Source organism: Poeciliopsis prolifica, unplaced genomic scaffold (genome assembly GCF_027474105.1).
Source record: "Poeciliopsis prolifica strain line A6 unplaced genomic scaffold, Auburn_PproV2 SCAFFOLD002, whole genome shotgun sequence".
Classification (NCBI taxonomy): Eukaryota; Metazoa; Chordata; class Actinopteri; order Cyprinodontiformes; family Poeciliidae; genus Poeciliopsis; species Poeciliopsis prolifica.
This window is the reverse complement of record NW_026562377.1, coordinates 19,126,623-19,140,703: the sequence shown is the minus strand read 5'-3', so window position 1 is coordinate 19,140,703 and position 14,081 is coordinate 19,126,623. Positions and strand designations below refer to the sequence as shown.

Sequence of the window (14,081 nt, the reverse complement as noted above, 5' to 3'; positions counted from 1 at the left end):
GGGACATACATCCATTTTACCGTACAAGGAGCTGCATTTGATGTGGAATATTGCATCCTTTGTGCTACTGTCACATGCACAGCCCATGTTTTCCTGCCTTGTTATCGTCTCCACTTTATTTCTGTTTCTCCATTGTCAATATCCATTATTTCCAGAAATTACTCTCCCCTCTCCCTCCCCCCACACCACCCCCTTTCCTGCGGGTAAGAGCTCTTCTATCTGCTCCCATTATCCAGCATTAAACAGCTCATCTTACTCCGCCACCTCCAACGCTGCTGCTAAAAAAAAAAAAAAAAAAAAAGCATTTGAAAGAGGCAATTAATGGGAAGACTTTGTACAAGCTCAGCAATGAACTAAAAAAAGGATTTCACCAGAACGACTTTTGCTCTCCTGTCCTGCTGTGCGTAGCCCTTCGGTGTTCAGCAGGGTTCCATTCTTATTTTTGTCTGGTTAAATGGTCTATTTGAATAGTCAGGAAATTATTGTTATGACAGTATCTTATTGATGGGGCTTTCAACATGTTTCAAGCACATTCAAAGCCACGTTTTGTAATATGTTAAAGATGCCAGTCCTGTATGTTCTGTGTGAAGTTTGGATGCACTTTCTCTGGGTAACGTACACATGTTCACTTTATATATTTCCATCTTCTCAAAAGTTTATGTACATTTAATGTCCATAGTATGAAATGTATGAGTTCGTAAAACCAATGCTGAATCCCTTGGTTGGATCAAATGAAGCTGATGCAAGCAACAAGGAACGATCAGTTTACTTTGGTAATAAGGAGCATTCCACCATCTTGGCAAACCATGACGGGTAAAACAAAAGTGTCAATGCAGGCTGCTGGTATATAAAAAGAACCTAAAACTCAGTGGCTACATTTTGGCTTGCTGGTGATAATAGCCAAAGTGAGGCCAGCTGTTATCTTTTTTTTTTTCTTAAAAGTGACATTTCATTGTCTCGTATTCAAGGAAAATATTTCCAGCAGGAAGTGATTTAACAACAAAGGCCTCCACCTCTCGCCCAGTGAACCTGATAAACTCCAAAAGGTGAGGCTCTTTAATACTGCATGGACTCCAACATGGTTCTTTAGCTCATGAAGTCGGTCAAAGCATCCATATTTACTCTGAGAGGGGTAATTAATTCTTACCACTCATCTGCCCTTTAGCTTGTTTAAATATTTATACAGCATTCAGCCTTTTTTTTTTTTTTCTACCTGCCATTTATCACCATCCATCGTTATCCTTTCTGCCTCGCTCTGGAAGGAAACGGCCTCTATATATGGCAGACAAATTGATTTAAGTCTCTGCAATAATTCTTGCTTGTTGATGAGCAGAGAAGAAGAAAAAGGAAGCTCATTGATCTGGTTGTCAGTGAGTGTTCTGCAACAACAAGCAGACAAAAAAAAGAACGGACGCAAGCGTCACAAAGCTGTACAAATGAAACCATTTTCTCGCCTACAAGTTTAGAAAATGATATCAGCGAATGGATCATGGACTCGCAGATCTGTTTGTTTTTGTGACTGATTTATTGTGGGGCCGGTGCGGTGAATTAAAGTCTCTATGCTGTCACACAAAACCCAATTCTGAAAAGAGAATAATGAGAATAAAAGCTCCCCCCTCCTCCTTGTTTTGATTATATTTATCTGTTTCTGACAGCTTTCAGCATTGCACTGGCAACAGATACACTTCAGTCATTTGTGGCCATGGCAACTGCTGCTCTTGTGCAGTCAAGAGTCTTTAAAGGGCCAGCGTGCAGACACAGGCTGGGAAGTTGGAATATGACATTTTGCATCAGGTCCAGCGTGACGTGAATAGGTCATAGTTATAGTTATAGTCGTTTATAACTCCTTGATCTTAAAGGTGGGAATCTTTGAAATCTGATGAACTACAAAAATTACGGAAACAGCTAGATTTTCAAAACTCACATATGAGTTATCACATAGTTCTTTGCAGAGTGTGATATGAGAGAACATTTATCTGCAGTAGTGACATATCTACTCTTGACATAATGATAAAATCCAGGCCAAATAGCAAAAAACTTAAGCATGACATATGTGAAAACAAAAGTAATAAAGGAAGAAATACATCAAGGTTTATTGTCACTCAAGATGCTGGTTTAAGAGACAAGTCCTCGGCTCCTTCTTGAACAAGTTCATTAGGGCCACAGGGCATAAATAAGAGCTCAGGAACTTTTCTTTTTAGCTTGAAGCTTTGGTTTAGGAACAGATAGAAACGTTTAACATACTGGGATTTAAAATGTGTAAAAAGCTGGATATCATTTGCATAGCAGCGATCAAATATACCATCAGTTGTAAGAGGTTACATGAGAAGCATGTGAAGCACTAATAAAACTGGTCCAAGAACAAAACCTTGCGGAACTCCATGATTAAGTGTTAATGTACTACACTCTCTGAATAATAAAACTTTTGAGGTTTTTATGAGCATAAGTGTGCATAGTCACATTCACATGCAGTGAATTTAAAATCCTGCCTGGAGGATTCAGACGTCCTGAAACTGCAGCGAGGACTTAACGTTTGGTTGAAGTATCGAGAGTGAAATTTCAGCGAATGTTTTGTTTATGAAAGAGCGAGACAAAGCTCTGACTCTAACAAAGACAGAAGTTTCCCAGTTTTAATTGCCGTTTGGCAGCAAGCGAGACGTGTTTGTGTATTCTGCCCATCATTTCTACTTCATTATCTGTGTTTATTGTATCTCAGCATGACTTTTGAGACTACTTATGTAATTTTGCACCACCATTTGAGGTAGGTGACTTACCATGCAAAGTGACTGGCTTCCCACAGTAAGTCAGTCGTATCAAGTTGAATACCAATTAGCACAACTCAATCTGGCAGCTTTAAATGAGGTTTGACGAACACTGTTTCTATAAGTGACATCTCAAGGCGACATAAGGTTGCTTGAAGTGTGAAGACAGCAGATGGTCGTTGGCAAATGCCTTGCGATCACAAGATATACCGGGTGGCAAGAAATATGTCTGAAGATGTGTTTGTTATGGAACTGGAATGTTCCTGATGCAAAGAATGTTTTAGTACAAAAAAAAAAAAAAAACCCTTGATGTTGCTTTTGAGTTTTTGATTTTATTGATGGTACTTTTGTCTCCAAGGTCATGTGGTGACGCTTAAGGCAGCAGATTGATCATTTGGGCAGAGCTCTGCGAGTCATCTCAACTTTTGCCTGTATTTCTCTCCAGTCTTGTCACATTGTTTAACATCAGAGTTCTAGTTAACCTAAAGTTTCTAACATAGATAGTGGTGAGTCTACCTCATATGGCCTTCCCTTCTTGTGAAAGGTATAGATGGCTGCTTGATGCATCACTCTCATCAAGCTAATGGCTGCTTGATGATCAGAGGTTACAATGGTGTAGTAGACAATAATACAATAATATAAATCTTTTTTTTTTGTCCTTTGTAATGTTTTAATTTTTGTAGATATGTCATTTTCAGAATTGTGTTGAGTAATATTCACCAAAATTAGCCCAAAAACAAACAACAATTAAAAAAAAAACAATTAAACAAAAACATAACTTTCTGTATGATAAATCTGCATCAAATATGAATTTCTTGATTTCAACCGATTTGAAGTGGTTTTTTTTAAAAAAAAAAAGAAAGAAAAGCTTTTTCAATGCTGTTCTAATTTGGATGGACAGAGAGATCCTTTCTCAGAGAAAATCTCATTTCCTGCACATGCAGCACACATCCACTTATCTTAAAAAGGGAATTACTGGCCTTGAATATTTAATAACTGATGACTTAAACTACTAACAAATTAGTTTCTTTAATCTGGCTATTATGAGATGCTTTTTTTTTTTTTTGGATTCCCAAAAAATTTGAAATCTGGCTTCAATTGCAACATCAGCAAGCAGATTAGACATCAGCATGTCTAAACTACATCTGAGAGATCACACTATAAAAATTTTAATGATAACTATTTAGGTCTATCTATATTCAGTATGCGAAGATGCTGAGGAGATGCCAGCTTGTCTATCAAGTTCAAAGGTTCACTCTTGACATCTTTCAAAAGTCCTCCCGAATGCAAAGCCATGAGCCATCTTTGGAAAGATGAACATTGGAGGCTGTTACCATATGCACTGGGGAGAAAAAGGGGCGATCCGGGGCAGAACCAAACAAAAGCCTCGACGGGAGACCACTAGTCATGACTGCGTCATTGACCTGCTCTGGTTCTGGAGTGAGAGAGCAAAGAGAGCCCTCGGCAGTGCGGAAAAAGTTACACCAGGCCATAAAACGAGGGTGTGGGGAGCAAAAGGGGGTGGGTGGAAGGAGAAAGGTGAAGTGAGATGGTGTAGGCCTCTTTTTAAATGAGCGGAGCATGCACCGACATCAACCGTGCCCATTAATGAACTGCTGAAGGGACTTCACGTCTGCAACGCTAAACACAGGAAGGAAGCAGAGAAAGGGGAGCACGAGGAGGGTGAGGAGTAGGAAAGTTGAGCGCAGAACAACTGAAGGGGTGACTCTTTCTGCCCTCGTCACTTTTCCAATCCTCATTGCCGGTTCAATCAGTAACACACATTAGGAGTAAATTGAGTGGATAGATGATGAAGCTGCTTTCAACCAGTCTAGGGCAGGCGAACAATTACCACTGCTCGACTGTGTTCAGCTGTGTGACGTGCTGAACATCATGGCTTAAGATGGGTAACAAGTGGCGAGACATGACGAAAACATCACTTCTGCTTCCCCGACTTGTCGAAAGTAATTATAAAAACAGACCAAATGCTCTATATACTTGATTAGCCCAGGGGAGTGAAAGATCTTTACTTTGCAAAAATGTCGAATAGATGAGATGCAAATGCGGAGAAGATGTCACTGTCGGAGAAATTGGATTGACTCAGGTCCAAGAAGGCAACAAAAGAGTTGTGTTTATAAAACAAAAAGAAAAAAAAATATATGTATACATAGTATTTCAGAGACTTAAGCTACACAAGATAAACCCCGGCAACAAGGGATGGAATTTGAGAAACGTCGTTTGAGCACCCTCATGTGGACCTTTTGATGTACTGCAACTAAACATCTGTGCGATGCCACGAAAATGCAGAGTATATCATTTACTCATTTTGTGTCAAATATGTACTGTTGAGCCCAAAATTATTTGCACCCCTGGCAGAGTGATATTTAAAGTTGTTTTCCATTCAGGGAGGAAGTTCATCACTGATAAATCCAGTAGATTTCTTCATGTATCTGTTTTCTGAAGAGCTCACTGATGATGATCCCTACACCCAAAACCCAGAAAACAGCTTTCTTGTTTTATCACTCTGCAATGTAATCCCAGCTGGATGAAACATTGAAGCCAGCAGCACACTCTGAAGAATTTCAGTCAACTAAGGGACAACGACATTTTGTCTAATAAATGCAATAAATGTTGTTGGAACAAGCAGAGGTACATCTGAGTCTATTTTTATTGTTTGGATGTGACCGTTGCCTTTACTCGATGTCTGTATTGGAATAGATGCATTTCCTTCTCTTCAAAGCATCTGTAGGATATGTAGGTCATCAACCGGAGGAGGGAACCGGAGGAGGGAAACCCTCCAAATCCAAAGAAGCAGAGAACAATCTTCAGAGATGCAAACGAAGTACGTTTAGCTCTGGTGCTCTACAGTTTTAAATTTAACTCAGACATTCAAGCATTAGAGAGATATAGTAAATGTTAACCCTGATAATGCTCAACATAATGCTATCATTTATTTGTCAAGCAACATGTTTTAAAGTATACCTTTTCGAATAATGTTGACACATTTGTATGAATATGTTAAAATTTAATTCTTCTTATTAATAATATTTGTATCAGTGTTTTTCTACACATTATTTCTTGAATTATAATTATTTTTTCCATCCTTTTTATGTCCTGGAATTACCTTGCTAGAATCAGCTGATGCTCTGAGATTCGATGTTGTGCATGACAGCCCCCTCCACTAGAGGGCAGCAGTGAATTTTACCTTTTTTCTTCAGTCACGGGGACTCGAATAGCAGTCTATAACGTTGTCATTAACACATGAGATGCAATGTATTGGATGTGTTTTTATGCTACTTGATAGAGCCTTACAAATTAAATATATTTAAATGTCTTCAAACTGAGACATGACAACGTCTCCAAAAAGTCTTATCTTTTGAGTTTGGGCCAAGAAGACCAAAACAAAAAAGAAACATGCTATATTAATTTGTACATCTAAACAGAGATTACCTAAACCATATGATGAACTGAGCAGATCTGCCAGAGACCCAGAGAAGAAGCAGGCCACCCACAGTCTCCGCTCACCGCTCTGTCTTTTCGTCTGTCCTCACCACCTCAGGCAGCATTCCTTTGTCCTCCCCGGGGACCTCTGCTGAAGAAGGCCAAAATCATTCACAAAACACAGATACTACACCATATGCTCCCTTCATTTGCCTCTGCGGAGATCAGAAGGGAGCATTAAAAGCAGAAAATTAAAACCAGTGACAGACACATGGGCAAGACTCACATCAGTTTGTCATCGCTGCACGCTGCAGAGCTGGGAGGTGAACGAGTGCAGGAGCAGGGAAGTTCAGGGCAGATGTTCATACACAATGATAATACAGATTATTTTTCAGTCACCTGTTGTGTGAGGCTCCAACAGATGGGCTGAATTAAACAGGAACGCTCGTCTACAGGTGCAAAGTACACGCTATATTTAATGTTTGCACGTGTGCTCCACATGTGACAAAAGCCTAACAATGGGGGAAAGAAGCACCATCCAACATAGTTTTTTTTGGTTGTTTAGCTTGTTTTGTTCAATGGCAGACCATCTTCAACTAATACTATCATTTCAACAGCCGCCATAGAGTCATACTGACAGAGACAACACTTTAATAGTTCTTAAGCTGACAGAGTGAGTTTTTAGTTTTATTGCTATGTACAGAAAGTATTCAGCTATGAGTGCAAACCTCAGCCTGTTCTATATGGACCATTTTGTGATAGAATAACAGAATGATCACAAAGGTGGAAAGAAAAGCACATTCTGTAATACAGATTTTTTATTTTTATTTTTATTTTTTACAACTAAGAAAAGAAAAATGCATATTCAGCCTAAACAATTGACAGAACCACGTTTTGTTGCTCTTTCCTCCTGTTGTTCTTTTGCTCAAGTTCAGTCAGATTTGATATGAACTGTTAGTCAGCTTGTGAATTAGGAACTTGACTAAACCATCCTAACCCAAAAATACACTCTTATCTTGATTGCATTGTGGTTCTGGCTGCATTCGTTGGGATGTTTCAGCCTCTTCTGATTTTTTTTGTTTTGTTCTGTTTTGTTTTGTTTTTTTCAGAATTATCCTCTGTTTGCCTCCAATCACCTTCCCTTTAACTCTAACCAGAATTTTCTAATGTAGCAAGCAATAATATTCCCAAGAAGTGCAGAGAAGTTGTCCCCCTTGTTTTCTTCTGATAAAATCGTATTTTTCAACTCAAGTTCTGAGTTTTCTACAAGGCCTGTGAATATCCACAAACAGGACTGGTTAGTGAGTGTGATTCTGGCTTTCTGCTTGTTCTTTAATGTTTATCCTTGATCAGTCTGCTGTGTCCATTCGTCTTCATTGTGATATTTGTTTGTTATTGTTCTCTAAGGAGCCTCTAAGTCCTAAAAAATGGAAAAAAAGTAGGACTAGATTACACACAGGAGGGCTTTTGTTATAAAAAGGAGACTTTGTAAGCAACTGGATTTTAGTGAAACGTACTAGAGTGAAGGGAGTTGAGTACAAATATATCTCCTATGTTCAGATTTTAAATAAAAAAATTGCAACCATGTGTATTTTTTCCTCCAGTGCCTTGTAATGTCACAAGACAAGTTTAGGTATTAAATAATACCTAAACTTGTATTTAGGTATTATAAATGTGGAATACAGAATATTGAAGAATGGCATACAGAAAGAAATAACCCTGTGAAGTCAGCTAAGAATAAAATCATGAAGTCCTTCAAGTATTATGCACGGAAGCACGTAAAAGGTTGAAATTACTTCCGAACAAAGACAAAAAAAAACATTTTTTTTTCTTGACCTAAATGAGCCTGATGTGTTATCAGAATGTTTTGTGAGGTTGCCTAAGTGCTCTCCGCCTGGAGATGGAGGGCATGGATCATTTCCCGACTCTGGAAATTGAGTCAGAGTCAAATTGTCCTGCCCTGGCTTATTACTGGCTGAGAGGATCGCCCGTCCCAGCAGCATAATTCCATCTGGGCTAAATATTTATAGAGAGGGGGAACGACATCACTTATCCACAACACATCCATTCAGTTCAGGGGAAACTACAAGCTGGGTGAAATTTTCTAAATCCACTCTGCTCATCAGAAGAACATCTTATCTTTTTGCTGACGCTTTCTGATATTTGTTTTTTTTTTTTTTTTTGGAGAAACTTTATTTTTTTTTTTTTTGACAAAAGGTTGCTTTTTTTTTTGATAGCTTAGACAATGCGGTGTTTGATATTTGCTTTGGCCGTGATTCTCTCTCACTGTCACATTGGAAGAAATCCAGTTGATGGTGAGTGGTCTGTTTTTTTTTTGTTTTTAACTTGTGAAGGCATATTTTATAAAGTCAATCTGTCTTTCAGGATAAAACAAACAGACTCCTCGAAGTCATTTTTTAGATAAAAACTATAGAGAAAAAGAAGACAAAAACGAGAAGAACACAGACTACACCTTTGACACATTGAAAGTTATTTAATAATACATAATATATATTCTACATGCAAAATCATTGAAATGTTTGGGTTTTTCTTTTCACATGTCTCTTTATGAACTGTTTCCAGCGGGGATGTGCTGGCTGCAGCACGGTCCGGACCACCGGTGTGACATGGTACTGATGAGAGAGGTGAGCAGAGAGGAGTGCTGTGATGGGGGTCGCCTGGACACGGCGTGGTCCAACACCAGCCTGCCGCTGAATGAAGTCAGCCTGCTGGGCTTCCTGGGTATCGTCTCCTGCAAACCATGCAGAGGTAAATAAATGATCCATGACAGAAAACAGAAGAATGTTTCGCTTAACATTAATTATCTGAATTAATTGCTTCATAGAACTGTGTTGAGACAAATGTGAAGCGTCGCAACGAACCTGAAAGACAGACATAAATAAAAAATTAGTGCTAACATATAAAATAAAACTAAAAATTGCACGTCTGGCAGCATAAGATTAACTACAATGAATTTTAGTTACTAAAACTCTGTTTTGGTGCTTTAAAACACTTTTTTTTGTATAATAAAATTTTGGAAATTAGTTCCTGATGTGGCTCTTCAACAAAATACAGACCTGGATGGCTCCTACTGTTCCCATAGACTTCAAACGTTACTCTCATCAGCTCCAGCTAACTTGCTTTAGATTAAGGATGCTTGTGTTAAATGTCAGTAATAACGCATTTACCTGCAAATGTATAAAAGCGCATTTTATCTTAGAACAGTTTTTAATCATATATATATAATATATATATAATCATATATATATGATATTTAATCATATATATATGATATTTAATCATATATATATATATATATATATATATATATATATATATATATATATATATATATATATATATATATATATATGTATATATATGTATATATATATATATATATATATAATATATATATATATATATATATATATATATATATATATATATATATATATATATATATATATATATAAAATCCAGTTATTACGGAATAAGAAAAAAACAAACTGTTATTTTATTTAAATTTTCTGTCCACTTTGCAGTAACATAAGTATATTTCAAACAACAAAAGGAGCCCCACACCCTGGAATTCCTGTTTCTGAGCCCACGTCTGGGAATCAAACCGTAGGAGGAATACATTTGTTATCATAAGTGCTGGATGAACAAAAACCTGTCAGTACAGTACAAGTACATCAACATAATCATGTGCCGCGATATGTCAGTCAACTAAAAGGTTACAGCTGAGGGTTCCTGAGAACAAGAGCCAAGCTTTAGATTAATACTGGACCCCGGCAGGAAATAAGTTCATGATTCTTTGCAGAACACTTCAGCAGCTTATCAAGCCGATCTCCTGAAAGTCTGAAAAGTCCTGTGTGCTTTGATTAATGCTGACTCTGCATTCTATAGGGTTGCACCTCATCCTGTGCACTGATATTATATGGGGTGTTAGAAAGGCCTGGGGGCGGGGGAGCTTCCTCATTTGTCAGCCTGTAAACTTATCTGACAGCTATTTGAACTCAGTCTACCTCAGAGCCCCCGCCGTCTCCCTGCAGGAGCTCAGAGCCAGTCTGTGTGCAGCCCTGCACATAGTTCTGTTATGAAAACACGCCGGCCTTGCATTCCACCAGACGAGACACCTTTGTGTGCAGCAGTCAATAAAGAGATGTGGTTACAGTAAATATTGTGCAGGGTGAAAATTGTCCCGCTGACAGGGAAAGCACCACATTTGGACTCACTTTCGGATAAAAACACCACCTTGTCTGCAGACCTGTTAACATAACAACATTACATTAATACACATTGTGTTTGTTTTGTTGTTTTGTTTCTTTTCCTAGACTCATGCGAGGGAGTCAAATGCAGTCCCGGGAAGGTCTGCAAGATGAAAATGGGAAGGCCTCAGTGCGCGTGCTCTCCAGACTGCTCTCACATTCCCAGGAAGCACGCCGTCTGCGGCAGCGACGGCAAGTCTTACCGGGATGAGTGTGCCCTGCTGATGGCTCGCTGCATGGGGCACCCAGACCTGGTGGTCATGTATCAGGGAGAGTGCAAAAGTAAGCAAAATCTTGCAGGAAGGTCAAAAATTATCAGTGGGTCGTAAAAACTAAAGACTTCCAAGAAAATTGTGCACATGATCTAATTCTTTATGTCAAAAGCAGAACCGCATGACTTATTCTGATAACTGCTTAAACAATTTAAGGTATTGATTATCAGAATCAGACAAATGCAATGTAATTTTCTCAAATTTGCCTATTGGATGAAAGCAAAAGCAGCAAATTAAACCCTGAAAAATTTCTTTAACTTTCATGTGTGGTGTTTTGACGTTCTGCTGTGACATTGACAATCTTTACATCAATGAATCAATTTAGAAATTTAGAAACACATTCATACTTCTACTTCCTGATTCACTTATTTCCGTATGCAGTGGTCTTTCGATACAACAGAAAGACTATAAAATATTTTATTCACGTTTTCCTGCGTCTCTTCATCTTGCGCTATGGCTGTTGAGGAAAAGTGGAATCTCAACCCATTTTATAAGCATTGAGTTGTAAAAAAATAATTTCCAAGTTCAGTTTAGAGCAAATTAATTTCTCTGAGGTTGTCTTGTGAGAAAATTGTTTTTTAGGTGGCTAAAATTTTCAATCATTGATCTAATTCTTTTAGGGATTTCTTTGGACAGAAGATTTTTCTGGATATCTGAATGAGTAATTTCTTTAAGCAAGCGTAGCATCAAGTGTAAGCAGCCTTCCTTCAGCCAGCTGCTGCACGATGCTGTATGGTCCTAAGAGTTGGATAAAACTCTGGTCATAATGACACTTTCTCTTGCATCTCACTGAACAAATTTAATTACAGTACAATGGAAAATGTTGGCAGTAAACTTATATTGATACAAATAAAAAAAGATATTAAGATTCATACAAATATGCCTAATTATGTTTTAAGGTTGTTTACCGGTGGCTGTAACCAAACCCAATTTCAGCAGTTTTGCTAACTGTGATCAGAAGTCTAATAAATGCCAGTTTTCTACATTATTTTAGTGAAATGAAGGCAAGCACTGACCAGCCTTTTAGCAGCCATAAAATAAGATGTCCACAGTTGGATGCATGACCATGTAAGCCTTGGTACCAATATCCAAATCCTGTCTGAGATCTAGTTCAGAATCATTTTTAAACATGTTTGTCCCTCAGATTCCAACGATCCAACGTCCTCCTTTTTCTCTTTCCAGAGTCATGCTCCAATGTTGTGTGTCCGGGAACCCACACCTGTGTGACCGACCAGAACAACAGCGCCCACTGCGTCATGTGCCGTACCTCGCCGTGCCCCGTCACATCCGAGCAACTGATCTGTGGCAACGACAACATCACCTATCAGAGCGCCTGCCACCTCCGCAGGGCCACCTGCTTCCTCGGACACTCCATAGGAGTCCGCCACTATGGCCACTGCAACAGTAAGACCCGGATTCTGTGTCCGCTGCCTTGGACGTAAGGTGACAACTGCAGCCACTTCGATTCTGACTCGGTTTTGTCTTCCAGGTCCACCTCGGAACTCTCACAAATTCAGGGCCAGTGAGGAGAACGCCGTGTAGAATTTCTTTCTCCCACAGGATATGAGTCGATCGACCGAGATTTCACGCCTCCAGCTTCCCAAGATGACCTCTTGAGTTTGACAATCACTTCCAATCTCCTCACTGTGCACAGAAAGATTGTAGAAGACACACATTGTGTTTTCCCTGTTTTGTGGGGATAAATGTGTGTCGTGGCATGAGCTCTTTGGGAGATGTGTGCATATTGTAAATAGATTACCAATACTATTTATTGGAGAAGGTATAAAACTCTATTTATGATTTTATCCCAATAATTAATTCATTTAACCTTGGGGAAGCTAATTGTTTTTGTTAAAGGTACATTAGCTGTAATAGGGGTTGGCATTCACACCGTCTTTGAATAACTTTATAGTTCCCATTCCACACAGACCATCTTCTATAGAAGATGACAGAGCCAATATGTTTAGAGAAGTGGTGCCACTTGATAGTCAGTCAGTGTGGATTCGTTTCACCAAAATAAAAATAAAGTAAAACACCTGCAGTGCTTGTTGTATGTAATTCAGCTTCAGTTTGTGTGCAGAGGAAGAGACTCAGCCTTAAGAAACCTCAACAGTCCTTACAGTCATCCCCTAGCCTCCCCCCTCCTCCTCCAAGCACACACACTGTTATTCTTACTCCAGGTCCAAGCTATTGGCCGCCCGCTGCTGACTAAAATTACCAGCCTATTTTGCTTTTTTTTTTTTTTGCCACAAGCCCTAGCCATTTACAATACCTACTCTGTTTAATGCTTGGCTTTATTTTTGCGAGTGCGTTTTTAGAGTTCATGCAAATTTGCCCAGATGCTGTTATGCCATTTTGATTTGATTAGACTCTTTTTTTTTTGAAGTGACGACTTGACAGAAAATTGCTAATAGTGCCATCTGACTTGGAAGAAAATTAAATTTGTCTGGGAATGCCGTACAGATTGGGCCAATTCAGGCGAGCTGATTATAGTGTCTTCAGCTGTTGTTGACACTGGTAAACCTGCGCATACCCACACGAACCACTGAATGGTCCAGTTAAATCTTCTAAACTCAAAGCAGATGGCAGAATGCTTTAAACAGTGCTTGATGGGCACTGTGAAACATTTTAATGATCATTCTGTAAGTATATGCCTTTTTCTGTATGTACCTGTGTATCTACTGTGAAATCTGAATGATGACTGCAACAACCATATTTTTGTATTTTTGTACTGACATTTAAAAGAAGCATAAAGTTTGTGATTTATCAGCAAGTGTCTTGTTTTTAAACGGGAACATCTTGTTTCTGTTTGTATCCTCTGACAATACACAATGGCCACAAGTATGAAAGTACAGTGTTTTCCCCAGTTTGTTTTGTTACAATGACAAACCCCACTGTATTTTATTGGAATTTAATATGACAGACCATCACAAAGTACAGCATAATTAAACACAGGATGGAAAAATATACATGTTGTCATTATAAATACATTTTACAAGTTTGATACATGTGTATAATATTATATTATATAATATTATATAATATAATATAATATTATATTGTATTATATTATATTATATTATATTATATTATATTATATTATATTATATTATATTATGGCTGCATAAATACTAAAATATGGGCCAATATCAGTAGCTGATATTAATATTGCCGTTATGGCCGATAATCAACATGATTCAATATATATTTCAACACTGTTGGAAAAACCCCAACCAGAAACAGATAAAAATAAATATTGGTTGTTCATATGGGCAGAGTTTTTTTTTTTATCGGGCCGACACAAATATGTAAAAAAAAAAAATAACAGATGATTC

The 14,081-nt window shown here is 38.3% G+C and overlaps 1 protein-coding gene across 1 annotated transcript; it reads left to right on the top strand.

Moving 5' to 3' along the window:
* Positions 1-8,202: 8,202 nt before the first annotated feature.
* Positions 8,203-13,515, top strand: fstl3 (follistatin-like 3 (secreted glycoprotein)). The gene is made up of 5 exons (XM_055060398.1): positions 8,203-8,518; positions 8,787-8,972; positions 10,541-10,756; positions 11,929-12,150; positions 12,236-13,515. Exons 1-5 carry the CDS (start codon positions 8,449-8,451, stop codon positions 12,286-12,288), a joined length of 747 nt encoding a protein of 248 aa, XP_054916373.1. The 5' UTR covers positions 8,203-8,448; the 3' UTR covers positions 12,289-13,515.
* Positions 13,516-14,081: the final 566 nt, after the last annotated feature.